The 27383-nt window shown below is 32.0% G+C and overlaps 4 protein-coding genes across 5 annotated transcripts; 1 reads left to right on the top strand and 3 right to left on the bottom strand.

Moving 5' to 3' along the window:
- Positions 1–2647: 2647 nt before the first annotated feature.
- LOC112784865 (equilibrative nucleotide transporter 3) lies at positions 2648–7815 on the bottom strand. Of its 2 annotated transcripts, none has more exons than XM_025828200.3 (11): positions 7481–7815; positions 6368–6611; positions 5416–5467; positions 5209–5313; positions 4674–4829; positions 4418–4561; positions 4153–4258; positions 3773–3948; positions 3525–3685; positions 3101–3359; positions 2648–2886 (listed from the first exon to the last, which is right to left on the bottom strand). In XM_025828200.3, the coding sequence occupies exons 2-11, from the start codon at positions 6385–6387 to the stop codon at positions 2776–2778; spliced, it is 1290 nt and encodes a 429-aa protein (XP_025683985.1). In that variant the 5' UTR covers positions 6388–6611; positions 7481–7815; the 3' UTR covers positions 2648–2775. The 2 variants fall into 2 exon arrangements, with proteins under 2 accessions (XP_025683985.1, XP_025683984.1); XM_025828199.3 differs by having other exon boundaries at positions 6368–6573; positions 7481–7812.
- Positions 7816–8897: 1082 nt separating this feature from the next.
- LOC112785289 (cation/H(+) antiporter 15) lies at positions 8898–12035 on the bottom strand. The gene is made up of 3 exons (XM_025828750.3): positions 11595–12035; positions 10502–11512; positions 8898–10404 (listed from the first exon to the last, which is right to left on the bottom strand). The coding sequence occupies exons 1-3, from the start codon at positions 11841–11843 to the stop codon at positions 9112–9114; spliced, it is 2553 nt and encodes an 850-aa protein (XP_025684535.1). The 5' UTR covers positions 11844–12035; the 3' UTR covers positions 8898–9111.
- A 9294-nt stretch (positions 12036–21329) lies between these two features.
- On the top strand, positions 21330–23477 carry LOC112783613 (putative cyclin-D6-1). The gene is made up of 6 exons (XM_025826640.3): positions 21330–21938; positions 22020–22106; positions 22176–22271; positions 22370–22568; positions 22677–22807; positions 22897–23477. The coding sequence occupies exons 1-6, from the start codon at positions 21771–21773 to the stop codon at positions 23038–23040; spliced, it is 825 nt and encodes a 274-aa protein (XP_025682425.1). The 5' UTR covers positions 21330–21770; the 3' UTR covers positions 23041–23477.
- A 421-nt stretch (positions 23478–23898) lies between these two features.
- LOC112783614 (cell number regulator 9) lies at positions 23899–27271 on the bottom strand. Its single transcript, XM_025826641.3, has 5 exons — positions 26620–27271; positions 25953–26016; positions 25623–25787; positions 24718–24783; positions 23899–24572 (listed from the first exon to the last, which is right to left on the bottom strand). Exons 1-5 carry the CDS (start codon positions 26916–26918, stop codon positions 24402–24404), a joined length of 765 nt encoding a protein of 254 aa, XP_025682426.1. The 5' UTR covers positions 26919–27271; the 3' UTR covers positions 23899–24401.
- Between the last annotated feature and the right edge of the window lie 112 nt (positions 27272–27383).

Raw genomic sequence — 27383 nt, forward strand, 5'->3', positions numbered from 1 at the left:
AATTTTTAAGATATTAAAATAGCTTTTTAGGATTAATCTTGAAAATAATAAAATGCTCTTTTACAATTAAAGTTGTTTAATTATGTTTAAAATTTTATATTATAATTTTGAAATATTAAAATATCCCTTTAGAAAAAAAATATATTTAACTATTTTTGTTTGTTTCGGCCTTTATATGTATCTTAAATAAAAAAGATATTGAGATATAACTCAATCTTATACACTTTACACTAAATATAATACAGAAAATTATGTAGTCATTGTCGTCTTTCAATTTTTATCTTTCAATTTCTCTCTCAGTATTAGTCTATCATGCTTCATCCAAACGTATTCTAATAATTTCATTTATATTTGAGAAGCTATATTTAGTTTTGGATAAATAATTAATGAGATTATTATTATTATTATTATTATTATTATTGTTTGCTTTTTACCAAGTATATATGCTTTTTTTAATTAAATTATAATCTTTTATCATTGTATTTATATTTAATATTATAATTAATTTCACACAAAATAAAATTATTTTATGTTTAATTGTTTTTTACGTGAGTATATATATATATATATATTTTAAATTAAATTATACAATACAGAATCTCGTATCATTGTGTTTATATTTAATATTATAATTTTTTTTCATACAAAATACAATTATTATATGTTTGTTTAATTTTTACGTGAGTATATATATTTTTTTAATTAAATTTATATAATATAAAATCTTTTATCATTGTGTTTATATAATACAAAATCTTTTATTATTGTGTTCATATTTAATATTATAATTTTGTTTCACACAAAATAAAATTGTTATATATTACTTGCTTTTTTACGTGAGTATATATATTTTTTTAATTAAATTTATATAACACAAAATCTTTTATTATTGTGTTCATATTTAGTATTATAATTTTGTTTCACACAAAATAAAATATACTATAAATTTTAATATTATATACATAATATATATTTAATATTATTTTTTCTAAGATTCTAATATATTTTTTTCTGGGTTTGGTGGATGAATTTTTAATTTATTTTTTATGTATTATTTATTTTAATTTTAAAGTTCAATTATTTTTTTTTATACAAACGTGTTACTTTTAAATTTTAATATTTATATACTATTTTTTTGTTTTAGATTTTAGTCTAATATCTAAAATTTATAAAAAAAAATTTAAAATTTATAAAAAAAAAATTGTTAACCTGATTAACAGGTTATTTTTTTTAATTTAGACCATTCAAATAAAATACAATAAATAAAGAATTTAGATTTATAAATTAATAAGGTATATAGCACTCCATACTTAAGAAAGAGTGTTTAAGGACGAACCTAATATGACTCACGAAATATAAAAAAATTACAGTAGAAAAAATGATCATATTTATTTATTATCGCTATAGTATTATATAAAGCGTTTTGGAGAGTTTAACCATCCATTGGTCATATTTTTGGGATAATCCGGGGCGCAACATATGTAAGTTTGGATTGCCAATTGAATCAATCATAATTTTACTGTACGATAGTATCATATGGATGCCCCATAATTACGTTTAAGCTCTCCACAATGAAAAACAAACTGATGATCTTTCTCTTTCACATACACACATCTATCGATATACTAAACTTTAACATATAGTATAAATATTTTAAGAGGGTAAACCTAATATAGATTATTATAAATAAAGTTGCCTGTTATTTCATGGAAAGAGGATTGAGCTCACCAAATATAATGAAGGAAAAACAACTATATAAAGAACATCTTACAGTTTATTCAGTAGAAAGATCTGAGTGTATCAAAATGAAAATGAAACAGAAATAGGGGTGGCAATGGGGCGGGTAGGGAAGAGTTTTTGCTCTACCCAATCCCGCCCTACCCTACAATAACTCGCATAGAACTTGCTCCGCTCCTACCTGCGGGTAGTAAAAAATTAAACCCTAATCCGCCCTGTCCCTACTTGTCCCATAATTATTAAAATTTAATAAATAAAATAAAATTTCAAAATTTATATAACTATCATCACATACATAACATAAATTAAAGTAAAATTTTAAATATGATACAATGTTATCAATCATTTTACTAATTATTTTACATATATTACACATTATATATTAAAATTATATATATTATATATATCGGGCGGGTATGACCTAAACTCAACCTGTCTCGCGCCGCGAAAATCCCGCCCCGGTGCGGGACGGGTAGGCGGATTCAGGTGGTGTTGTCATCCCTAAACAGAAAAATAGATCATATTGCGAAGTGCCGATAATATCGATTTCTAAAAATCTAACTATCAATCACCAAAAAGAAAGAAAAAACTAATCAATTATAGTACACTTAGTCAAGTTTGAGCGAGGTAGCCGCAATAATGAATATATGTGCTTTTTGAGTTGTGTTGTATTAAATATCAATCACAATTGTAGAGCTTGGCTGGGTTTTCAACCCTTAAAAAATTGTCTGTTTTGATCTGTCAAGTGTTGGTTTATATAAAGACAAATGAATTTTAAATAATTAAATTTATAGGGTAACACAACTAGTCAACTAGATGTTGCTGACAAAATTAATTTCTTCTGCATTATTCTTTCCTCATCTATTTAGTAACGTGTACGAAATCGGTAATCACGTGAATAAACATATGATTAAACAAAGTCTAACGTATATATTAACACAAATTATGATGATTCCAAACTTACAAGATCAGAGAACCTGAGTGAGGAATATAAAAATACAACTAAATATAGAGGTATAGTTGGTGGAGCATTAGAAACTAGAATGAACCTTTACCTATGATCCACAACCAATCAAGACAAACCCCAGCAAATATGCCGGTTAAGAGAAACAGCACAAGCAAATTACCCAATGCATTCTGTTCAGGACCCTGCAAAACACAAACTCTCACAAGTTCAGAACACTACTCTAAACCTCCACATATTTTTGTTATAACATTGTTACGTTATAAAGTGAAAGAGTGTAGAGTTGGTAAAGCAGTGTAATCAAATTTTTTATATTCAGAGTTACAAGAAATAAAAGAAAGTTAATGCTACTATGCAACATCAGAATATTATGAATAATAATGTGTTGCATATACTTGCCTTGTAACCTTTTGGTGCTACTGTAAGAACACACACCGTGAGATAGCCATTGGTGAGTCCCAAGAATGAGGTGAGTAGGATCATCCATCCCTGGTCACCATATTTTGCTGTAAAGTAGAATGCTGGGATCAGCAAGAATCTCGAAAGAACTGCTATTAGCAGGCCCTTTCTGGATTCCAACTTGAGGCATTTTACAAGGGGTATGTATCTTGATATCAGATCCATCACATTATACATTGCAATCAAAACAATTGCATACCTACAAAGATCACGAACAAAATTAAATTGTGAACTCTTCTACCTATCAATTTCATTGGTTAGTCCATGTGATAAAACAGTAAGACACAAAAAAGCAACTGTAATTTAATGCCAACTAGAAAAAGCAACTGGATTAGCAGAACACTAGGCTTAAATGGGCAATTACCATGCTCCTAATTTGTGTGATCCAGTATCTTCATACAGGAATCCCGGGAAGATTGACAGTGTTAGTACGTATATAAGAAATAAATCAGCTGCATAATCAAGGTTCTCAAGCAATAATTGTTTGTTTCCCAATCGCATTTGTTCTTTGATATCTTGTGATTCCTACAGAAGTGATAAAACCGTTAGAGAAACATAATAGCATTATTTCCTAGAGAATAATGAATGATCATGTTGAAAAAATTATGTTACTTGATCGTTTGGCATTGTTTGAATACCAGCAGCAGCAAGGTCAGCTGAAACAGTTTTTGATCCTTCTGAGGCTGCCTTTGCACGGTAATGTTTCACTATGGGCAATTTGGTGAAGTAGATTGCGTAGAGGAATATACACAGAAACTCGATGAATGTGGAGATCGCAAGGAACAGGACTGCAAGACATAAGAAACCAATCCTTTTAATTTTGAAAAACAAGACAAAACAAAAGTTTTTCTAGAGCAACATGGACTGCAATACTAACTGATAATTGATACATACTAGAACAAAACATAATATTCTTACATGATCAAGGGGAAACAATTAATCAATTACAAGAAACCAATATGTATGATCTTTGTAAAATAAGAATAACATACTAGCTCCCTTGCGAAGTCCATTATGAGATTTCTCAAATGCTAACTTGGTCAGTATTCTTAGAATAGAAGTTAGAGCCCCAGATGCAGCCAAACCAGCAAAGTAGGACTGCAAAAATGTTTAAATGATATTCAGTAAAAAGTGATAGAAGGCCCAAACCAGCAACTGTAGGTCCCCAATGGATATATACATACACACAGACATTTTTTAAAAGGAGCATTAAGGACAATGCTGAAAAGCATTCAAGAAATCAAATACAGGACCAACCTGGATAAACTCTGGGCACATAAAACACAGGTCTCCTACCATGCCACCTTCAACATGAGCATCTGCTATTCCAAAACAAGCAGCTAGCAAACATATACCAATATAGGGTCCAATTCCACCTTTCCCGGATGTTGCTAGATCCAACTGTCAAAAGTTTTTTTTAATCCAAGTGAGCCAAGGAATATATATCACATCTCGCATATGAATTACCAACATCAGAAATTACAATTCAAGGAATTTGAAATGGCGTACTTACAATAAGCACAGCAAAAGTACTTGCAAAGAAAAGTATGAATCCAGCCAAATTCCGCAATCTAGTATTGATCCTTGACTCGTAGTATGACATTATGAGCAGTGTTCCAATTGCAAATGGTTGATAAACCAAGGTAAGTACCCTTGCAGGATGATATTTCTTCAGTTCAAAAGAATACTTCAGTTAGAAAAACTAATTTCCCCAAACCTTTTAGTAGACAAATTGTCACAGACAATTTCAAGTACACATATAATGAAAAGTGATAAATCATGAGTTTGCACAGGAAATCACTAGCCTATTGCATCATTTAGCTGCATTTTTCAGACAGGGTTTACTTAGTCATTGCACCAAAATTTTGGCTTCTTCCTCTCAACTATAACTATTGTAACTTCACTCAATACATACTTCAGGAATATTTGCTCAATCACCAGAAGATCTTTCATCCTTGCCCCTTCTTTGTAGGAGAACCATTTATTTATTCTTACACAGGAACTTTATAAAGTCAGAGTGAGAAATCGAAAGACCATCAGTTACTTACAGGGAAGACACTGTAATAATAATCTCCTATTGTCAGCATGCTGTTCCAAGAGACTAGGGACCCAAGTCCAAGAATGAAGCAAACTGCCATCGCTTTTTGTTTCCCCTGTTGTATCAATCAATTCAAAACTTTAAGATATGACAACAAACTTTGTTTTTGAGAAATATTATGCATGCTAGTAATTTGAAAATAAGACAAGGCACTTACTTCAAGCCTTCTTGGTTCTTCATTTTCATCACTGGTAACCATGGCCGTTCCACTTCAAAAAGAATCCATCAAGCATTATCAATATTAAGCAACGATACTATTATTGCTTAGAAATTTGACTCCCTTGCATGAGTATATTTTGATTAAGTACTTGAATAGTATTCGGCGATAAAAATTTGAGAAATATTAGACTAAAGTACAAAACCAACAATGCAACTTAAATATTTTGGCACGAATCGGTTAGTAATGAGGCTTTTGAATAGTCTGCATGAGATCATAGATCCAGATTTTACTGCCACTAATATAATGCAGTGAAAAAGAAGATAAAAATGCTTATTTTTGAAGCGGTGGACGAAGAATAGACACAGCCACCTTGTATCTATTTCTCTCCTCTGTAATCTTGGTTTTATCATTATTTTTGCTTTCTTTTTCAATTATTTCTTGACTCTAGTTGGTGCATACAATATATCTCGATATACCAGCACAAATACCGTGGAAGTTTAACATTGAAGTCCCAAATTTGAATCTTTTTTTCTTTTAGAGGACATAAATGCAGCACTTACTCTCTCAAGAGTTGAGTATGAGGTCCATTAATTTGTAGCAAATTCATTTCAATACTTTGGAATCCACAAAAAATAATTTTTAATTATCCCAAGATGTCAAAATTAGTGTTCTCTTCTATGTAAAAAGTTGTTCATAACATGAAACTGCCACAAGAAGCTCCCTGAAGAAAGATAGAGTACGTACATACATGGGCTAAGCCAGCACAATCAAAACACAAAAAAAATCCATGATTCAAGATCCTAATCATAAAAATATGCAGCTTTATTGATCCAACACTTTTTCTATTTACCTTGTCTATTTCATATGAATGACTTAGTTACTACTATACTTAATAAGCATGGTACAATGCAGATGAAAGAGTACAAAATAACTTCATGTACATACGTACCTACTAGTATTTGCTGTCATAGTAGATGTAGGAGGCAAACACCATTTGGTGCTTAGGTATCAGATAGACTCAGATTATTTAGAAAATCTTACTGATCTGATGATGATGTTGGTGTCATAGTGCCACTGCATCCTTAAGAAGGGATCTGTTTTGTGTCGGATCTGTTTTGTGTCCCAATCATCATCTTCGTTATCCCCAACTTTGTCCTTGAAGCAAAATTGGAATATCCTTGAATCAAATTTTCCTTTATTTCAAAGTTGATATGTAATCATTATTATATTATCATAATAAATAATAAAACGTAAGAACGATGTTGACTTGGAATACTGTATACAGCGCATACGACAAAAAAAAAACTATATTGAATTGAAAATAAAATACTGTTTTTAATTTATTATTAGGTTAAGTGTTTGTTGAAAACCATTAAATTGATAAAAAAAAATTTAATAAAAATATCTCTTTTTTATTTTTTTAAATGTATTTAACAAATTTTTAATAATAAAAATAAAAATACTAAAAAAAATAAAAAAAAATATTTTTTTAAAAAAAATTATAATTTATATATTTTTTTAAAATATTTTTTATGCAATAAATAAATAAAAAAATATTTTTATCTTATTTTATCCAATAATTAATAAAAAAAATTATTTTTACATGAAATATCTAAACATAAAATTACTTTTATTTTTATAAATTTTTTTTTAAAAAAATATTATTAAAAAAAAAAGATCTTTTTCGAAAGTCACCCCTAAACAAACCCTAAATCTAAACAGTTGTCAAACTATACAATAAATTATATTTCGCAAGTTTCTTAAGTGTCTTCTTCAAGTGATAATGATTATGTTGACCTAATGATTTAAGACTTTATAATCAAAAGGTAACTACGCGTACGTCAGAAACGAGCTTAATAATTTATAAATCAAGCAAAACAAAATTATTTTAAAAGAAAAAAATATATTTAGTCGGAAATGATGTATGCTTACTATTGAATTCACTAACTTCAGAAATTTATTAAAAAATTTAAAATTTAAAATTCTGTTAATTTGTTAACGTAATTTAAAATTTAAAATTCTGTTAATATAAACTTTTGAGAGAGATTGATTCAATAATTACCATTTATGGAGAAGTGGTGGCGCGTGGAAGGAAGAAGGTGCGCACATCTGTGAAGCCCCAAAACGGAAGAATGATTCAATAGATTTGTCTCTGCTACTGCGAATTGGGCAACAGGGTTAGATTAGGGTGCGGACGAATGAAGAAGGGATTTTGCTATAGGGTGACGATAATGTGACGGAGATTTTTTTGTTTTCTTTGGTTTCTCTTCTAGTCTAACTTCTCTCTCAAAATTAGCTCCAGTTTACTCTTCCAACCACACATGGTGAATCCATTTTTTGTTATGAAAAAGCTCACGCCTTGCAAATTAATTAGTGGTTGATTTTCATAGTAACGATGCGCTAAGTGCTATCATTTAGTCATATATAAGGGTTAATCACTTGTTACTAACGAATTATTATTTGGTGAGTACTCCCATGAAAATATTATAATTGTCTTCATGTGATGATTTTTCTTTTTGACCCTTAGATGATGGAGTGTAGGGTTAGATTTTGATATGTTATAAAAGTGTTATTTTTATTTAAAGTGTGGCCAAATCAATAAATCACACTTTTATACAAAGCATCTTCATAAAAAGATATTTTTTGCATCTTCATTTGAGTAGCTCCCTTATTATTTAGAGTAGTGATATTATCACTTTTAAATTTAATATTGTCACTTTTTGTGTGTGTAATTTTTTAAATGATTTTTTTATTTTTTTATGTTTTTTTAAAGTTATAAGAAATTTATTTTCATTAGGAATAATTGAGAATAATGTAATAAAAGAATGACATTATCAAATATAAATGACATCTATTTCTTGTTATTTACTTTTTCTAATTTTTTATTTATAAAAATATATACTAGTTCTTCTAAAAGTTAAATAATACTATCTTCAAATATATTTATATTGTACATTTCTTTATAGTTCTATGTTGATTCTATTATAAATTGAATTCAATTGACTATTAGTATTACGTTTAAAAAATTGCAAATGTTTCTTTGAACATACATGTTTTTTTTATGGCAACTACTCAAACGAAGATGCTAAAAACATATTTTTATAAAGATTTTTGTGTTAAAAGTGTACTTTGTTTGTTTAGCCATACTTTAAAAAAAATAACACTTTTGTAACACATTAAAATCAAACCATACATTTCATCATCTAACGATAAAAAAGAAGTATCTTCATATGAAGACAATAGTAAAATCTTCATGGTAATATCCACATTTTTTTATAGGAAAAGTCTAGAGGGCCAGCAACTTTATTGAATTCTAACCAGCATGTAACCAGCAAAAAAAAGTGAGCCATTGGATGAAATCTCACACCATTAAAACCATCTTGATGGCTATTTGATGGCTACAAATTACAAAAGTTGCTGCCCCTAGCATTCCTCTTTTTTATAACATGATTTAATCTCAAAACCATTAGAAAGAACAACAAATTTGTTGATTTTATAAACGTGACAGGAGCAAATACAAACATGATACATCAATAAATGTGAAGTATAATATTACACATTACTTATTCTGAAAAGTGGTTATACTTATACATTTCCTAAGTCTCCCCTAAAGAAAGATTGCAGCAAAAATTCTCTCCTTGCTAAACAAAAAGGCATATATATACATATATATACATGAAAAGCTTTAATTAATTAATACATAGCTGGTGATTCGGATCCATATCTTCTTCTTGACATACGTCTGTTGATCAAGCTTCGGTAGAAATCATGAGTTGCAAGCCATGGCTTTTGAGTGACCATGACTTGTTCTCCTTCTGGACCTTCCCCAACATACTGGAGCACCACAAGCACCGAAGCAGATGTTTCAAAGTCTGAAGAAGCCAACAAGTCCCCTATGGCACCCAACTCCGGGCACTCACTCCAATCCGTCAACCCTTCTGTTAATGGTGATGCCCCTTGCCCTCTCCCAACTATGAACAAATCATTCACATTCTTCATTGCCCTTATTGCCCCTACTGTCTCCTCTCCGTTCCCTACAACTCTTTCTAAGTACTCAACAGAATCATCATGTTCTGCTATCAACCTTAACTCGTACATGATCTCTTCATCTAGCAAGTTATCATTATTATTGCTATAATTATCTCTCTCGGTTCCTTGAGCATCATCTTCTTCGTTATTGCTAACTGTAAGATCTTTACTAGGAACAAAATGCATGACGGTGAGGCGAACCCTGGGGTGCCTTGACATTCTCCACCCAAAGGAAAGAGCTTCTCTGTCGTCGGGTCCTCCGAAGAACAAGACGGTCACCTGATGACACGTGGGCCTGGCGGCTAATCTTGTGGATCCGTTGAGGCCTCGATCCACGAGGATCCCAACGGAGCAGGGAGCGGTTTGCATGAGATTGTGGTTCACCAGCCTAAACGCAGGGATGGTGTCTTCCATCTCTCCGGCAACCGTTTGTTGTTTGTGGAAAGGGATGATAATGAAAGACACTCTTTTGTCTTCTGCAATGCTGCAAATGTCTTCATGCATGGTGGGGTACGGGGAGATCACAGTCAGTGGCTGAACCGAGACGCAGTCCACGTTTTCTTCGAAGTTACGGAATGCTGTGATGATCTGCTCTGTTTGTGCTTGTGTCTTGTTAACGGGGCGGCCTGATTTTTTGTCGGTGGTGTTGTGGACAACCAGCATGGCGGAGGCTCTGCCGGTGAGTTCAACCAGGTGGAGGACGTTTGCGGTAATGGGGGATTTTATTGTGGGGTGGGTTGCTTCGAGGAGGTTGATTATGGTTGGGACATTTCTAGGGACGTGAATGCAAACAAGGATTCTTAGCTCTGCATCTGTTCCAGTACTTTGCATTGTTCTGTTCTTGTATGATATGTGCCTTTTTCTTGGCTTATGGATCAATGCCACTGTGGGTGAAATGATTGCTGTCATCAGAATTGTTACAAGAACCATGATTGAAAATACTTCATCTCCCAATACCTACATACATACATAATGAATTGAATCAATAACATGCATGATGGGTATACATGAATTAATTTATAATAAGTTAATAAGATGCATCATATAAATATACCTTTTGTTCCCAGCCAACGTTGAGCACTATAATTTCAATGAAGCCTTTAGTATTCATAAGCAGACCAAGAATTACACCTTCCCTGACAGGTATTTGGAATAGGAGAGAAACAACAAGAGTACCAAGAACCTTGCCAATACAAGTAAGAGGAACCATCAAGATCACAAATCCCCATCTAGCGGCTCCCTTGATCAAGGTGAGATTAGTCTTGAGGCCACTGATAGCAAAGAAGAGAGGTAGCAGAAGGCCTGAAACAAAGTCCTCAAGCTTCTCAATGATAGCAGCAGCAAGTGGTCCATTTGGAATAACCAAACCATAGACAAATGCACCAAACACAGCATGTGTCCCAAGTGCATCAGTGATAAAAGCAGAGATCATAACACCAGTAAGCACAATGCATATCTGTATTTCACTGAAGGGTTGTCCCTCTGGGGTTTTATGTATCATCCATGACACCAGAGGCCTAATAACAAGAATGCAAACAACAACAAATGCAAGACTTGACAAGAGAACCCAGAGAGAAGCATAAGAATAACGAGCTTTCCTCTCTGACAAGGCAATGCCTACAACTAACAAAGCCCAAGCACACATGTCATTAATCAAAGAAGTTGAGATTGCAAGCTTGCCAAGCTCCGTGTTAACAAGCTTAAGATCAGCCAGCATTCTAACAAGCACAGGGAATGCAGTCACAGATAGCACAACACCAAGGTATATGATATAGCTGATACGGGTAGTATCCGATTCCATGCTCGTGTGGATGTGTTCCACGATGTGAGAGAGAGTGAAACCCACCACGAAGGGCAAAATCATGCCGGCAATGGCTATAGAAACCGCCTTCTTGCCCGTGCGCTTCATCACATCCATGTCCATCTCTAACCCTATGAGGAACATGAAGTATATGAGGCCAATGTTGGCCATTGTCTCAAGCATCAACATACTTCTCAAAGGGAAAACCCTAGTCCCAAAACCGTCGATTTGACCTAGCACCGATGGCCCTAACAACAATCCACCCTGCATGCATGCATGCAATTCGTTCGTAATTGAATTAATTAATTAATTAATTAAGGAGAATAATATGGATCTATATGCGTACCAAAACCTCGGCGATGACGCGGGGTTGGTGAAAGGGTCTGAGGATGAAATAGAAGAGACGTGTGGCAAGAACAACTAAGGTTAACTGGACGACGAAGAGAGGGAGGGCGTAACGTAAAGGGTTAAGACCCTGCTGCCATACACCATTTGTTGTTGTCATCGTTGGTATGTAGCAAATCATTGATTTGTCCGATTCGTTAAACGCCGCTGCCGGTGCCGGCGCCGGCGCTGGTGCACCCGCGCTATCCATCTTTTCTTAATTTTGCTATCCGATCCAATCCACTAAAGAATTGTATGTTAAGCTTCTCCTACCTCCTTTTGTTAGGTATGAAGGAGGTGGAGATACATTTTAATTAGGACTATGGATCGGAGGTTTAATTATTGCCTGGGTTTCTGTCTGGGAATTAATTTCAATGAAGATTTGCTGCTAATACGTAATGAAGATGAGAAAGACACCTCAATTCTTTTTCTTTCTATTTTCGTTAAACCCAACGTTGACTAACTCGATCCTTATTATCGTTATCGTTATCACTTATCAGTTTACTTTTTTATTCCATCAAATCCGTAATCCGTTATCGCCTCCGTCAAAGTATATTCATATTTCACGTGTAACTTATAATAAGAACTTAACGTGTGTGAAAATTATTATTTAACGACTTCTCAATTATTACTTCTGTATAAAAACAAGCGCATATAAATTTTTATCCTAAATTATCAACGATACAAAAATTAATTATTATATATTTGTATATAAAAAAATTATCTATATATAAATATGTATGTTATTTTATAATTTTAATATATATTTTATATATAAATAATTAATTTAATAACTTATTTTTTATAAAAATAATAGCATGGTTGATTTATTAGAGAATTTGATTAGCTAAAATTATTCTGTCATAATTTTGTACTCGTTTCTCTTGTACCAAATCCTGAAAATGGTACTCATTTTGAAAAGGGGCTCCTTTCGAAAATTTCAAACGTAATTTTGACTTATAAAAAATAGTAGTATTAATGTTTGGTGTAATTTTTAAAATTAAATTGCGATTTTTTAAGAAGGATTATAGAAAAGTTAAAAAAAATAAATTTTTTCATAATATTATAATTTTTTATCACATTTTTATAAAATAAGTATTTTTAGAACTAAAAATCTAAATACAAAATAATTTATTTATAAACTATTTTTAATATAGTCATTTATTATTTAAGCTATTTTTTTAAAAAAAACTTAATTAAACTATTTATCCAAGCTGAGCCTAAGTCTACCTAGTTGAAAGTTGAAACTATATTATTTTAATTTTATGCTTAATTCGCATATATAATAATAAATATTATTGTTATATATTTTGGTCTGCTAATTAATACGACTCTGGAGTTAAGTATAGTAGTCACCATTGACTAGTCCTTCGCTACTTATAAACATATTGATATATAGGTGAGACACAAGTCTAATTTAGTCTTAAAATTTTTTATGCTTAAAATAAGAGTATATACCTATTTTGGTTCTCAAAGAATTTTAAATTGGACATTTTAGTTTTCAACTAAAATTAATTACTCGATTGGTTCTTAACAATTAACTCCGTCAGTCACTTAGGTCCTTTACTCTGTTAATTCTAACGGAGGACAAAATAGTCCCTAACAACTCTAACAGGGGACAAAATAGTCCCTGATCTCCTCTGTTCGAAAACGACACTGTTCTCTCCCAATTTCCATCATATCTCGCATAATACTAACAATCTAACACTGTAACTTCAAACTATACAATGCACACTCTATAAATTTAATATTCACAAAAAAAAAAAAAAATTCTCCACGGGTTGAGTTGCTGATGTGGTTTGTAATTTTAGAAAGATTGAATACTAGAGATAGATTACGTAAGTTTAATAAGATTGTACCAGAAGCGGAATCATTTTGTGTCTTATGTAAGGATAGATTAGAGTCGGTACATCACTTGTTTTTTCATGTGATCGTATATAGAAGTTGTGGGGATCAATCTTGGTGGACTGGAGTGTGATTTGGGTTTGGCCAGGAACCATCAAAGAATGCTTTGAGGTGTGGATGGATAGAAAGATAAGAAAAGATATGAAGGAAGTGTGGATGGTGTTATTTTTTTCTGTAATATAGTGCACATGGAGATGTAGAAATAATATTGTCTTTAATAATGGAGTGTTGGTATTAGAGAAGTTAAAGGAGGAAGTTGTAGAATGCACAAATCGATGGTGTCAAGATCGATAATATATGAGTAATTGATTTACTTATGAGTGCAAATATCAAGTCTAAAGTGAATAAGAAGACATATGAAGTTGATCTTTGATGCATGATTTACTGATCTATGAAAATGGCCAATAATTCTGCAGAGTAAAAGTTGGAAGGAGAATAATCATGATTTGATGTTGTATAACTGATCGGTTTCATCTTGAAGTGTCTTTGGAGGAGCTAAAATCATTATATTCTTTTGCTCCCTGTTTGCTGTTTTATGCTAGTTTTTATGTTTTCTTTGTAGTTATTGCTCTATTTTTGTTACTATTTTTTGGAACTACGTCCACTTTGTTTGGAATTGGGTGGAGATGTAATTATCTAAAAAAAAGAAAAAAATTCTCAACTTATTCTCAACCAATTTATACTCAGGAAACTAATGCCTATGTCTCTCAACTAGTTGTCGTCTTCGATGTATCCCATGAATCCAGACAGCAAGTCATTTGTTAAGACCGCACTCGGTGTCTATTTCAAATGAGAATTTGTATATGATGTCGAAGGAGAATCTTCTCATGATGTCCTAATGTCCAACAATTTATATTGCTTGTCGGAGAGTGGAGAAATGCGTGCCCTTGGAATAGTTGTGGAACTTGGTCTTGAGGATGTCGTGGATGTTGTCGGGGTTGGAGATGATGTTATCAAAGACGTGGAAGTGTATGCTTTTGGTGGATGAAGTGCAGAGGAGGTGGATGTACCAGTTACAAAGATTTAGGAAGTGTGTGGTCCATGACATGTTGAGGTAGGTGTGACACGTGTGACAATTACATCATGGCTTAATCTTGGAGTTAAAGAGGAGGAAGGAAAAGATGGAAAAGAAAACTGTAAAGGTGAAGAAGGAGAGTATGAATATTAGGGTTATGCGAGATACGATGAAAATTGGGAAAGAACAGTGTCGTTTTCGAATAAAGGGATCATGGATCATTTTGTCCTTTGTTAGAGTTATCAGGGATCATTTTGTCCCATGTTAGAGTTTTCAGGGACCATTTTGTCTTCCGTTAGAGTTGACGGAGCCAAGGACCTAAGTAACTGACGAAATTAATTGTTAGGGACCAATCGAGTAATTAATTTTAGTTGGGGACTAAAATATCTGATTTGAAATTCTTTGAGGACCAAAATAGGTATATACTCCTTAAAATAATTAAGGATTGAACACTTGTCTCTTAATTAAAATAAAAACTGTGGAACACTCGTCTCTTAAGGATTAAATTTATAATTTAATTTTGATACATTAATACAATATAAAAAAAATTATATGTTAGAAACAAGAGACTAAACTAGAAAAATGATTTGTGTATTATTGAGTGTATTCAAGTTGTCTATTCAAGTTGTCTGGAATGATACAATATAGAAGGGTATTTATATGTGTTAAGAGAATCGTAATAATCAATGCGTAATATTCTATAATAAATATTCAGATATACTAAATAATTCTAATTGATCCTAATTATATTCTAACATCCCCCTCAAACTCAAGTATACTTGAGTTTGAAACTTATTTAAAACAACGAAATAAAGAGAAAAAAACTGCATAAACTGATAAAATGGGTGCAAACAGAACTCCCGAAAGGAAGCACAGATGGAACTGCCGCTTATCTGAAGGAATCGCAGATGGAACTGCGGCTAGTCTGAAGGAAGCGCAGACGGAACTGCCGCTAGCCTGAAGGGAGCGCAGACGGAACTGCCGCTAGCCTGAAGGAAGCGCAAACGGAACTACCAAAAAGAAACCCAGACGGAACTGCCACAAGAAAACACGCAGACGGAATTGCCACGAGTAAACGCAGACGGAACTGCCACGGAAAAATGCAGACGGAACTGCCACAGAAAAACGCAAACGGAACTGCCACGGGAGAACGCAGACGGAACTGCCACGATAGAACACAGACGGAACTGCCACGAGAGAACGCTAGACGGAACTGCCACGAGAGAACGTAGACGGAATTGCCGAAAGAGAGCGAAAACTATATGATTTCTTCATGAGAATAGGTAAACAGCGGATGACAATGGTGTTTGATCATTTGACTCGAAAAAAACAGAAGACAGAGAAAATAGGCTAGTCGGTGAGGTAAAAAAGTATCAAAAGAGTGACAAAATGGAAAGATGAATGGCATAGAAAAAAAAAAGCAAAAACTACGGTGATTTCACCTCAAGGAAAACAACCTATCCTCTTCAAGGAATATACCATGGCTCTGATACCATGTTAGAAACAAGAGACTAAATTGGAGAAAGGATTTGTGTATTATTGAGTGTATTCAAGTTGTCCATTCAAGTTGTGTATTCAAGTTGTCTATTCAAATTGTTTGAAATGATACAATATAGAAGGGTATTTATAGGTGCGAAGAGAATCGTAATAATCAATGCATAATATTCTATAATAAATATTCAGATATACTAAATAGTTCTAATTGATTCTAATTATATTCTAACAATATATATTTAATATATAGTATTATTTTAATAAAAATAATTATTTTTTACCATCAACATATACAAGAGATTGAATAATTATATAAAATGGTCAAAATTTAACTCATTCATTCTAATTAAAATAATAATTCCGCTACGTTACCAACATTATTTCTGCCAATTTCTGCCAACTTTTGTTTATGACTGTGTTTAATGGAAGTGTCTTTGTGGATGTGTCTAATAAAAATATCTTTTTTTATAATTATGTCTAATAAAAATATCTTTATAGATATATTTTCTAGATGTGTCTCTTTATATATATGTTTAAAATATAATAATTAATTATTATTGACAATAAATTGGCAGATAATATATTAGTATCCTATACTTTTCCTTAAAATAATAAGTCTAATATCTCTCTTTCACATACATATATATATAATTATTACGGTGTCTAAAAAATAATATCTAACTTATTAAAAAAGATTAATATGTAATATTTAATTTTAAAATATATAAATAAATAATTTTTAAATAATTTAAATTTATTAAAAAAATAAATTAAATAAAAATTAAATACCAAATAATAATCGCTATAGAATAATTTACCTATATACAATAGCTCTTGTCATTTTTTCTTTATTAGAGCAGGGTGAGACGTACATAGAATTATGCGATCTTTTTTCTTCATAGGAGCTTGCTGCATATAAATCTCTTTTTTTTTTCCCCCTTTTTTTCCTTTTTCTTTTTCTTTTTGGTCGAATCATACCTTATAATGCAGCCTAAAGTTTGATATGGGAGGTTATTCCAAATTAAAAGCAGAACGTCACATGTAAGATGTAACCAAACAAACTTTTAAAAGAATGTACGTATAAAAGACACGGGATATGTATTCTCAATCAGAAAGCATGCATGTCCCATAATTTTCTTTGCATGCATCATATGGACTGTATTTCTCTGTTATTATTATTAAACAAAGAAAATAAAATTTTCTTAAGAAATTAATTCTACGTCATCATATATATATGTATAGTTCAAGTGCGTTAATTAAATAATATGTGTGATTGAAAATGGAATATTGCAAGTACGATGGAGAGAGCGATGGGAAGAAGAAAGTATGCATTGGGGTACCAATTACGTGATAGAAGCTGAAAACTCAGAAATACTGAGTCATAGGCTATGAGCTTTCATGGTTTCTTTCTCTTGCACCAATGCAAAACATAGAACAGAATCCATTCCATAAGAACATGAAGACACCCACTACAACATAAATTAAAGACCAAACAAAGGAGTACAGAAAAGCTTTGAAAGTTACATTACCCCCTCAATATCTTCTCTTTATTTTATTTCATGTCTGCCAATGTAAATCAAATATAGAAAAGAAAATTATTCCTCTAAATATGAACATATTTGTAAAATAATAAAATTCACATTGAATTTATAACTTTTATGAGTTTGTTTCAGCGATATTCTCGAAAAAGATCTTTTACAAAAATAAAAGTAATTTTGTATTTGAATATCTGATGTAAAAATATTTTTTTATTTATCAATTATGTTCGAATAAAATAAGATAAAAATATTTTTTTTTGTTTATTTATTATGTAAAAAATATTTTTTTTAAAAAAAAGATCTTTTTAAAAAAGATGTAAATTGTAACTTTTTAAAAAAGATTTTTTTAATACTTTTATTTTTACTATTAGAAATTTACCAAATACACTAAAAAATAAAAAAAGATTTTTTTTATCGATTTAATGGCGTCCAAACAAACACTACGTATCATATGTGAGTTTTATTATCTTAATTTAAGAATGATTATATTTTTAATTTTCTATTTTATCAACATTTTTATTTTCATTTTCTTTGGAATTATATTATTTTTTTAAAATAATAATTAAATAATCACCTTTTTTATTTTAAACCTTTTGCTTCTTGTCATGTTCCTCGTTCACTACTATTGTCGGAGTTGCTTACTTTTAAATATCAAAATAAAAACCTCTCATTTTAAAATTTTTTTTCTACCTTCTTCTCTCTAGCTCTTTTGTATTATTATTATTAGAAAAATTTTAAAGTCAATAATTATAGTTTATATTAATTAACATTTCAATTAATAATTTTAAATATTATTAACTAACTATAATAATAAATTGTACTGATTCTATATTATTATTATTATTATTATTATTATTATTATTATTATATAAAGAAGTGATAGGCACCATTCCCCGTAAAGTGGTTGATTTATTTGTCACAAAAGCATAAGATTGGATTATAAGACAAACTTTATCTACAATGCAGCCAGATACTCATTCTAGATTCATCATCTCGATTAAAATTTCAGTTATTTAACTAGCATGCGTGTTATTGTTGTACTTTTCATGTAACTTAACTAACCAGTGATTCTACCAAAAATTGACCCTACTCGATCAATAATTCAATATCTCTTCCTTGCTGCGATATAATATTATATAAATAAATTTTTTTAGTAATTAAATTTAATTAAATTATTCTAATAATTTAAACATTGATAATAATTTAAAAAAAAAATACATAAGAAGAAGAAAAAATGTAGTTAAGTTTAATTACAAAAATAATTTATTTATCTAGTATTTTTTTTAAAAGATAGATTCATAAAATACACAAAGTGCTTGGCAGTAATAATTTCAAAAGTTGGAGTTATATATATTTGTGGGGGTAACACTATCTTATCCATCACTCGTTTGACAGTGAAATTCTACCTTAGATAAATTTTTTAATTATGATAATCAATATATGGTTGTAGAATTTAGATTTTTTTTAGTTCCTATACTTAGAGGTAATAAAATATTCAAAAATACTATTTAAATATTAAAATCAGTATTAAGTTCAGCTACTATATAATTGTGCATAAAATATACATAATTAAACTTATTTTTAATATATTTTTTATATTTAAATATGTATTCTATTTCGATAACTGATTTTGATAACTAATTTTAATATATACCTAATATAATTGTAAAATATTCTATCATTTTTTTAATAGAAGTAGAAATTCTTACTACTCATTCATTTTTACTATTATTATTATTATATTTTCTTTTTCTTCTTTTAGAGACCTATGGAAATATACTAATATAAAAAAAATCATTCTTCTTTCTTAATATTTTCTAAACAAAATTGTTACATATATATTAAAAGTCAACTACCAAGTTAATTAATGTATACTTGTGTATATTTATATATTTATTTTTAATTAAATAATCATCTATCAGAGTAATAATTAAACTTAATATAATAAAAATAAACAAACTTATAATATACCAATAATCAAATTTGTTTATAGTAATATAGTAATTTTTTATGGGATATCAAATTCGCATTTTTATATATAATGACTAATTGATAATTAATTTTTTATATACAAAAATTACATTATTGTTTTTCAACAAATGAATACAATAAAAATTTCTATGTTAAGAATACATACATTCACACATTGACCTGTGATATATTGATTAAGAGGGTAGCAACTATTTCTTTAAAGTTTAAACCACTGAACGAAAATCCAAGGTTAGTGTTGCGATCTTGTATATTTATTATTATTACTTTTGTTCTATCTGTTTTGTGAAATTGGTGTAAGATTTGATGCTTAGGCAGTACTAAATTGGATGAATGCATAGCACAAGTCACATGTTGTTTGTAAAGACAATTGGATGATGTCCCTCTACACCCCCCAATGGCACATAAAATTCTCAAAGCAGACGAGAGTCAATTAAAAAAGTGGGACGTTTTCTCTGACACAACACAACACTTCCCCTTTCTTGATCATCTATCATGTGAACATCTCTGGCCTTAAAATGTCGTCAACACAAATGCCGAATCACTATTTGCATGATTTATCATCACTACTATGTTCTGTGCCTAATAACAATAATAGTATGTAGTATCAAAACTAGTGGTCAAAGTTATTATTATTTATTGAGGTTTGCATGCATGCCATATGGTAAAAGAGGAAGGATTCCTTTTTATTCAGATGATGGGTCAAAGGGAATAAGGTAGTAAACATTTCATTCATGATTTCATGGCTATGTATCATTGAGGAGAATAGAATACAGACTAGAGAGGTTCATTACTTTTCTTTCTTTTTCTTTTTCTTTTTTTTTTCCTTTCCAAGCAAAAGGGTATGTGCCAAAAGCTAAAAAGAGGGTGTGCAGTGATACATAATTAGAATGTTATGACACATTTGTATAGCTAATAATAAACACAAAGAGGTATTCATTGTTGACAATTAGTGAAGGTCGAAAAACAAAGGTTTCAATAGGACAAGTAAGTTTTGCCAGCTGCTACTATGAGGTTAATAGCTTGTACTTAGTGATGGATTCAGCAGAGGAGGGCCTCAATGTCTTAGCAGAACTTTTCTAGGACAAGAGAGGGAGAATACATATATCACAACTGTCTCTACCACCATCATCTCTCATTACAGGATTTTAGAGAGGACCACTTGCTCTTTCATGCTCATAAATCAAATTAAACATGTTTTTCAATTACTCTTTTAAGTATAATTCACTTACTTTTTGTTAGGAAGAACACTATTAGGCCCAAGAGTTATATTATAATGAGTAGTATAAATGTAACACTTATCAATAGTCTTGTTAAGTAGAAAGGAAATTTCTTTGATAAAGAGTAAAGATTGTAACTAAAAATTTGTTATGAGAGGCTGTATTGGATGTAATGCATTTATTTTTAAATTCTTTTCTATTTTAAAAAGAACAATCTTCACTTTTCATTTGAATTACCCAAATAAAAATGGTAGAACACAAAATGTGATACTCACAAAGCTGTATAAACAAAAAGGGTCTACATTCATTATTATGCAACAACCAGATGGTATATATTTTTTCCTAGAGTATGTAAGATCTGATGGTATAAACTTATCAACATCATGATATATAGGTGGGACCTAAGTATAAACCCTATATGTGTCTGGGTTTGTATTAGCAACGGTAACACTCCTAATTTTAACAAAAACATTGTCACTTTCATCTCAGATCCAGCGCACATGCTATATTATCATGATTTATGATCAATTTCTTAAGAATTTGAACTTATAATAACTTTTTCTTTTTCCTTATCTTTGCTAGGAGACACAAAATGTAAATGCTAATGCTAGTAATATTAAGTCCAAACCTTATTGAATTCTCTAGGCCTTTCTTTCTCTCACTCATCTCAACCTTTTCCTAACTTTTATGTGAACAAACTTGAGGATGAATGAGGAAGGAACAAAGAATCTATAATAATATATATGTGTACATGTATCTGTGAATAGTTGTGTAACTGTGTCAACTTACAAGACCAGCAGAATCACTTTATCAGCACAGAAAGTGAACCTTCTCTTTTTCTTTTCCATCATTGCATTTACCATCTTTGAGACTTTTTGTCTCTAACTTCATTCTCCCATGCTGCCCTTGAATTCATCAATAGCAATGCACAGACACTAGAAGAACACAGTGCTGGTAAAAAAAGAAAATCTAAGAAGATGGAGTTTGATCTTGAAGACCCTTTATCCTGCTTCAAGGAACAACAAGCTTATACCATAACAGAACTCTTTGCTTCTGAATCTGATCACATGCCGGCCCCAAACTACTTGAATTCAACACATTTTCGCGCTTCCTTTCGTTGCGAAGCCATTTCTCTCATACTTCAGGTGGAAGTTATTTCCATATATAGTATTCTCACTACACTCTCTTCAATGTCACATTTGTCAAAGTTTGTTATGTTATTTCAGGTCCAGTTTTCATGCAATTTGGACCCTTATGTAGCTTATCTAGCTATAAATTACTTGCATCGCTTCATGTCGAGGCAAGAAATTCCGGTAAGAAAATATGTAATGATTTCACTTTAAGCTTGTAACAAGTGTACATTAATCCTCTGTGTTTTGCAGATGGAGAAGCCATGGTTACTGAAACTTGTTGTCATATCCTGCCTTTCTCTTGCTTCAAAGATGAAGAACACACCCTTATCAATTTCTGATATACAGGTAAAGCTTTGGATTCACGTAATTACAACGGTTAGCAGAAAAGAAATGTGTACAACAAAAGAGAATAACTTGAACATTCCATGCTCATAATGAAACAGATAGAAGGTTGCATCTTTGAGTCTCAAACTGTTCGGAAGATGGAGCTTCTTATTCTTGGCGCTCTGGAATGGCGTATGAGGTCAATTACACCTTTTCCTTTCTTGCATTTCTTCATCTCTTCAACAGAACTCAAAGATCCATCACTGAAGCAAGTGCTTAAAGAGCAAGCTACAAAGATAATCTTCAATGCTCACAATGGTACTCTTCGAGTATACAATTATATATTCAACTATGTAATGTAATCTAATGTTAATGTGCAATTTCAATGAAACTGTGACTTGCATTTATCTTATTATGTGGCTGCAGACATTAAGCTTTTAGAGTATAAACCTTCAACTATTGCAGCATCTGCTCTTATCTCTGCATCTCGCGAACTATGTCCGCAGCAATATACTATGCTGAGAGCTTCAATTGCAGCTTGTGAGAATCTAGATGAGGTGAGTTTGCATTCAATCAATGTCATTTGAAGAAAATATTTTATTCTTATTTGGCATTAGAACCAATATGTTGATGGTGGTTATTGTAGGATTCATTGACCAAGTGCATTGACCTGATGCAAGAGATGGTTATGTGGACGGAAGCGAACGAGTCAACCATCGATACAAGCTTTCTAAGCACTGAAACTCCGGTGAGCGTGCTGGAGAGAAGCATCAAGCGGCGGAGAATCTAATAAGCCTCCGCTGCCCAGACATGTTCCAGATTTCTATGGTTGTGAAGGAGCAAAGAAGCTGAGAGAAAAACCATCATTTGTGGTCCATATCAGTGTTTCAACTCAGACCAAAACTCAAGCCAGCAGAGAGGATGACAAGGCTTTGGACAATGGAGTGGATAGATCCATACTTTACTGGTTCCTATTCCATAGAATCAAAATTCAGAAATCATTAAAATAATTACCATATGGAGAGTAACTAGAGAAAAACCTGTAATGTAGTAGCAGTGTAGCACCATTGCAATGAAAGAGAACAAGACACTGGTATAGAGGGTAAATTTGAATCTGATTAGAAGTTTACCAAGTTGTCAAAGAACTTGACATCTTTTCTTGTATTACTTATATCTGTTAAACAGGTTAATTGAGAGATAATCAAGTAAAGTAAACACCTTACTTAAGATGCAGATCTATCAAACTTTTATTTGCACAACACTTGGCATCATCAATAACTTGATACCAAAAGAAGGAATTTCATTGCCGCTAAGTAATCCCAGCTAAGTTTCATTTAACAACATGATTCATTTTTATCCTAGTTGATGCACAAAGATGACACGTGTAAGTAGTTGACACAAAGATAAATTTGAACAGAACACGTTTGTGCAGAAGATGATGATGAGTTTCAACTGTCAACAATAGCTTGATAGCAAATATCAGCCGATAAACGGTTATTGTCCCAACCGAAAGTTCTACAATTTGCGGTCATTCATAAATATGGGGTGCACTTAAAAATCAACTAAAGCTTAATCCAACATCATTTTAATGGATATGAAAAATAAAAGAGCCAAGAAATAGGGGGAATAGGTAAAAAAAAAAAAGAAATTGTAACATGCAACACAAACTCATTATCTTTTCATTTTCTTCACATTGCATACAAGACAACTTCAATACGAATTTCGGTCGTTTTTCATCCTCTATTTTCTTTCATCTCACTAACAAATGTGTAAGTTCAGTAGGAAACATGACTTAGACCCCTTCGCTTGCCCTGCTCGAGAAATAGAACTAACTAATCCTATAGCAAGAGGTCGATAAACTTGAACAGCTTGGAATCACGCCCTTCTTTTCTTTGGGAGCATGAATGAGTTTAAACAATCTGTTTGACAAAGACATAACTAAATGATGTAACTCTTTCATATTAGAAACTCTAGTCCAGCTCTAAAGGGGTTGACAAAAATAAGACCCCAATAGTTAAGAATGGTAGATCCTCTGCACATTTGTAGACTGACATGTTTTCCACTTAGTCAAATAGCACTTTAGTCCTAGTGTGAACTGTCTTTGTCGCCGCCACGATTGCATTAATCTCTTGGCCAAGATTCAAGACTGATTCAGCTCTTCTCCATGCAACTTTCATCAGTTGGCATGATGGACACAACAGGAGGGGGATGCAACTCAAACAGTGCTTTACTCCCATCACTAAACCCACCTATGCATATCGTGTCACCCCGGCCATGCCAAGTGCCATCTTGAACGTTGTTTATCTCCAGTGTTCTAGACTCCTGTGCCATAAATGTACCAGTATTCAATACTATGTATGACAACAATTTACATGTGCCTCCATTTTGGTTAGGATCAAGATTTGTCTCATACAAGCAAAGTCAATCAAGACAACGGAGTTGAGGAGAGAAAGAATTCTGTATTTACCTGGCATAATGTACAACAAGGACAGATAAAATGGTAAGCGCAATCATCCACGGCACTATCACTACCCTGCAAAAGGCACCAACAAATAATACATCAGATATATGAATCTAGCCATATTATGTTGATGTTAGTAATAGTCAGCATATATTCAACAGAGGAAAATATATAAGCACACACAACAAAAACTAAGCGTTGTCCCACTATTAAAACAAAAGCACATAGATTGTTTTTATCCAACAAAAAAGAAAAAAGAAAAAAACTCAATATGCATTACAATGTTAGGATGCCAGATGACTAATTCAAACTATCATAACCCAACAGTTAGCATGCATGAAAAAAATGCAAAATAAAATTGGGCATCTACTCCATCATCAGTAACTCAAATGAATTGTACTTTTAGAAAGATTAACAAGGCAACACAAGCTCATTGATCAGATGCTAGAAAGTTGTTCACAGCATTGAACTAAAAGGCACAACCCTGCTAATGAGGGATAACCTACAGTTAAAAATGTAGCTAGATCGTATCAAGAAACTTACAACATCATATATGTCAGAATCTAATAAGCCATGTGACAAAAATATCCATAACTCCAGTAGACACAACCGTTATTCTAAAGTGAATGCAAAAATTAAGAGAGTTATATACCACCAGTCTGCTATCTGTAAAAAAGATTAAAACCATACAAGCTAGTCCCTACTCCATCTATGCAAATAACTATATGTACCTCACAATCAGCATTAAAGCTAGATTCATTATGGATATTTGAAGGTATAATAAAATGCAACATTTTCATGATTAGTATCAACCAATAATAATGAAACTTAAAATTTAGAGAGAAATCTCTATCAAAACCTACCAAAAAATAACTAACTATTAATAAATAATTACAGGCAAATATACCCACCTTGATGTTGAATTTCTTTCTAATACGTGTTCGATAGAATCCTAAAATTGCTCCAACAGAAATGGTGAAGGCAACAGCTAGGTAAACAAAGTAATGACGCCTTGTGGCAATAAAAGCAATGAAGTTAGCGAAGGCACCTAAAGCAAGAAGAAAATAAACTACAGCCTGCAATGGAAAAGAAAGAAGTTTAAATGTAAGAGCACTGTATCTATATTACTAAAGTTGAAAAGATGAAGACAGAAATTGGCAATCCTAAAAGCCAGTCCATTTCTGAAGGTTTTAACTCATGACCGGATCAATTATTTGAATTTCCAAGCTATCTAAATATACCTGAATATAGCATGCACCAAAGCCAGCTCGTTTCATGTTCTTCCCAAATCGGTAACAAGGACAGCTGAAACAGAATATTAGCTATTACTTATATGCATGCTGCATCAAACAAATATTTGCAAAATAAAGACAAACTTCTGACAGATACATTATCCTTGTTTATCTTTTGGCAATTTAGTGTTTGATTGACCAGAAAGGCATCCATAAGAAAACAAGTCAAACTGATTTCCCTTCATAAGTCATAATCCAACAGTAGTTCAGTACATCACAGTTACATAGAACAAATCTCAGTCTAAAAGAATCCCCTCACCCCACTTGAGAAAACATGGAAATTGATAATATTGGACTTCCATATGGAGTTCTGTGAATGGAATGGAATGGAACCCGAAGCACAAAAGTGCAACCTGAACTCACTTCTCACTAGCTTACAGTTAGAGCTAATAATTTCTGTTTCTCCTCAAACTGAAACCATAATCACAAAAGGGTTTTCCCTCCGTATATGAAGGATGAAGAAGCAAAAGACTTGAAAAATAAATAAATAAATAATCATCGGTCATTTCTATCAAAATCAGCTAAACTACTTACAAAACCAGACATATAAACACAATGAACGAAGCATGAACTATCTACCCAAAAAAATAAAAAGAAAAAACGAAGAGAAACTTACCATGCTGATTCAAGAGCTATGCGGCGGTCATCGAAGCAATCAAGGACTTCACCCTCCCACATCCTTAGAACCCCACCAAGATGTTGTTCCTCATCTTCTTCCCCATCATCAAGGTTTCTTCTCCCAAGCATCCCCCAGCTACCATTAGCACTTTGCAACGCCACGGTGGAGCAAAGCATGTCAAAATCCAAAACAGACATACCCTCCAAGAGCCTCTCCTTCTCATCTTCTTCACCACCGTTGATCCTTTCCCCCTCCATTGCTTCCTCAACCAACACCACCTTCTCCGAATCCACCATTTCCTGCTCGCTTTCGAAAACCCAGAAACAAAGCTTGCACCTTTCTCAACTTGCCTCAACAAAAATCTCTCCTTTTTAAATAAAATCTCGGCTTTTGAGGACACCCTTTGAGATTTTGCTTTATGGGGTATATAAATAAATGAACAAAGAAAAACTTTTAAACAGGTTTTGATAAAGATGGAGAGTAAAAAATGTTGTGTGTTGTGATTGCTGATTTGCTGTTGGGGGTTGGGAATGTGTTATGTTTTGTGTAGATGATGCAATGAATACAGAGTCATGTTTGTTTAGTTTAGATAACAATTACATAAAAAAAAAAAATTAAGTTGAATCATTAATTATTAATGATTAATTATGAATTATTATAAGAATAGAGATCCCTTTGTTGGCGGGTAATAATGGTGTGTGGGACCTGCAAACGTCCCATTTCGGATGGTATTGCTGTTCCCACGTGCTCCCTACAATTTA

The sequence above is a fragment of the Arachis hypogaea genome, chromosome 20 (assembly GCF_003086295.3).
Source record: "Arachis hypogaea cultivar Tifrunner chromosome 20, arahy.Tifrunner.gnm2.J5K5, whole genome shotgun sequence".
Taxonomy (NCBI): domain Eukaryota; kingdom Viridiplantae; phylum Streptophyta; class Magnoliopsida; order Fabales; family Fabaceae; genus Arachis; species Arachis hypogaea.

Bases quoted from the DNA above. Each gene is read 5' to 3' on its own strand.
- LOC112784865 (XM_025828200.3), bottom strand. From the start codon at position 6,387: ATGACAGCAAATACTAGTAG. The intron at 5,468-6,367 runs GTACGTATGTAC...TTCTTTTTGAAG, and splicing joins ATGACAGCAAATACTAGTAG to TGGAACGGCCATGGTTACCA. The intron at 2,887-3,100 runs GCAAGTATATGC...TGTGTTTTGCAG, and splicing joins TAGCACCAAAAGGTTACAAG to GGTCCTGAACAGAATGCATT.
- LOC112783614 (XM_025826641.3), bottom strand. From the start codon at position 26,918: ATGGTGGATTCGGAGAAGGTGGTGTTGGTTGAGGAAGCAATGGAGGGG. The intron at 26,017-26,619 runs GTAAGTTTCTCT...ATTCTGTTTCAG, and splicing joins ATAGCTCTTGAATCAGCATG to CTGTCCTTGTTACCGATTTG. The intron at 24,784-25,622 runs GTGGGTATATTT...TGCCTTTTGCAG, and splicing joins GAAAGAAATTCAACATCAAG to GGTAGTGATAGTGCCGTGGA.
- LOC112783613 (XM_025826640.3), top strand. From the start codon at position 21,771: ATGGAGTTTGATCTTGAAGACCCTTTATCCTGCTTCAAGGAACAACAA. The intron at 21,939-22,019 runs GTGGAAGTTATT...ATGTTATTTCAG, and splicing joins CCATTTCTCTCATACTTCAG to GTCCAGTTTTCATGCAATTT. The intron at 22,569-22,676 runs GTACTCTTCGAG...ATGTGGCTGCAG, and splicing joins AATCTTCAATGCTCACAATG to ACATTAAGCTTTTAGAGTAT.
- LOC112785289 (XM_025828750.3), bottom strand. From the start codon at position 11,843: ATGGATAGCGCGGGTGCACCAGCGCCGGCGCCGGCACCGGCAGCGGCG. The intron at 11,513-11,594 runs GTACGCATATAG...GCATGCATGCAG, and splicing joins GCGTCATCGCCGAGGTTTTG to GGTGGATTGTTGTTAGGGCC. The intron at 10,405-10,501 runs GTATATTTATAT...GTATGTATGTAG, and splicing joins ACGTTGGCTGGGAACAAAAG to GTATTGGGAGATGAAGTATT.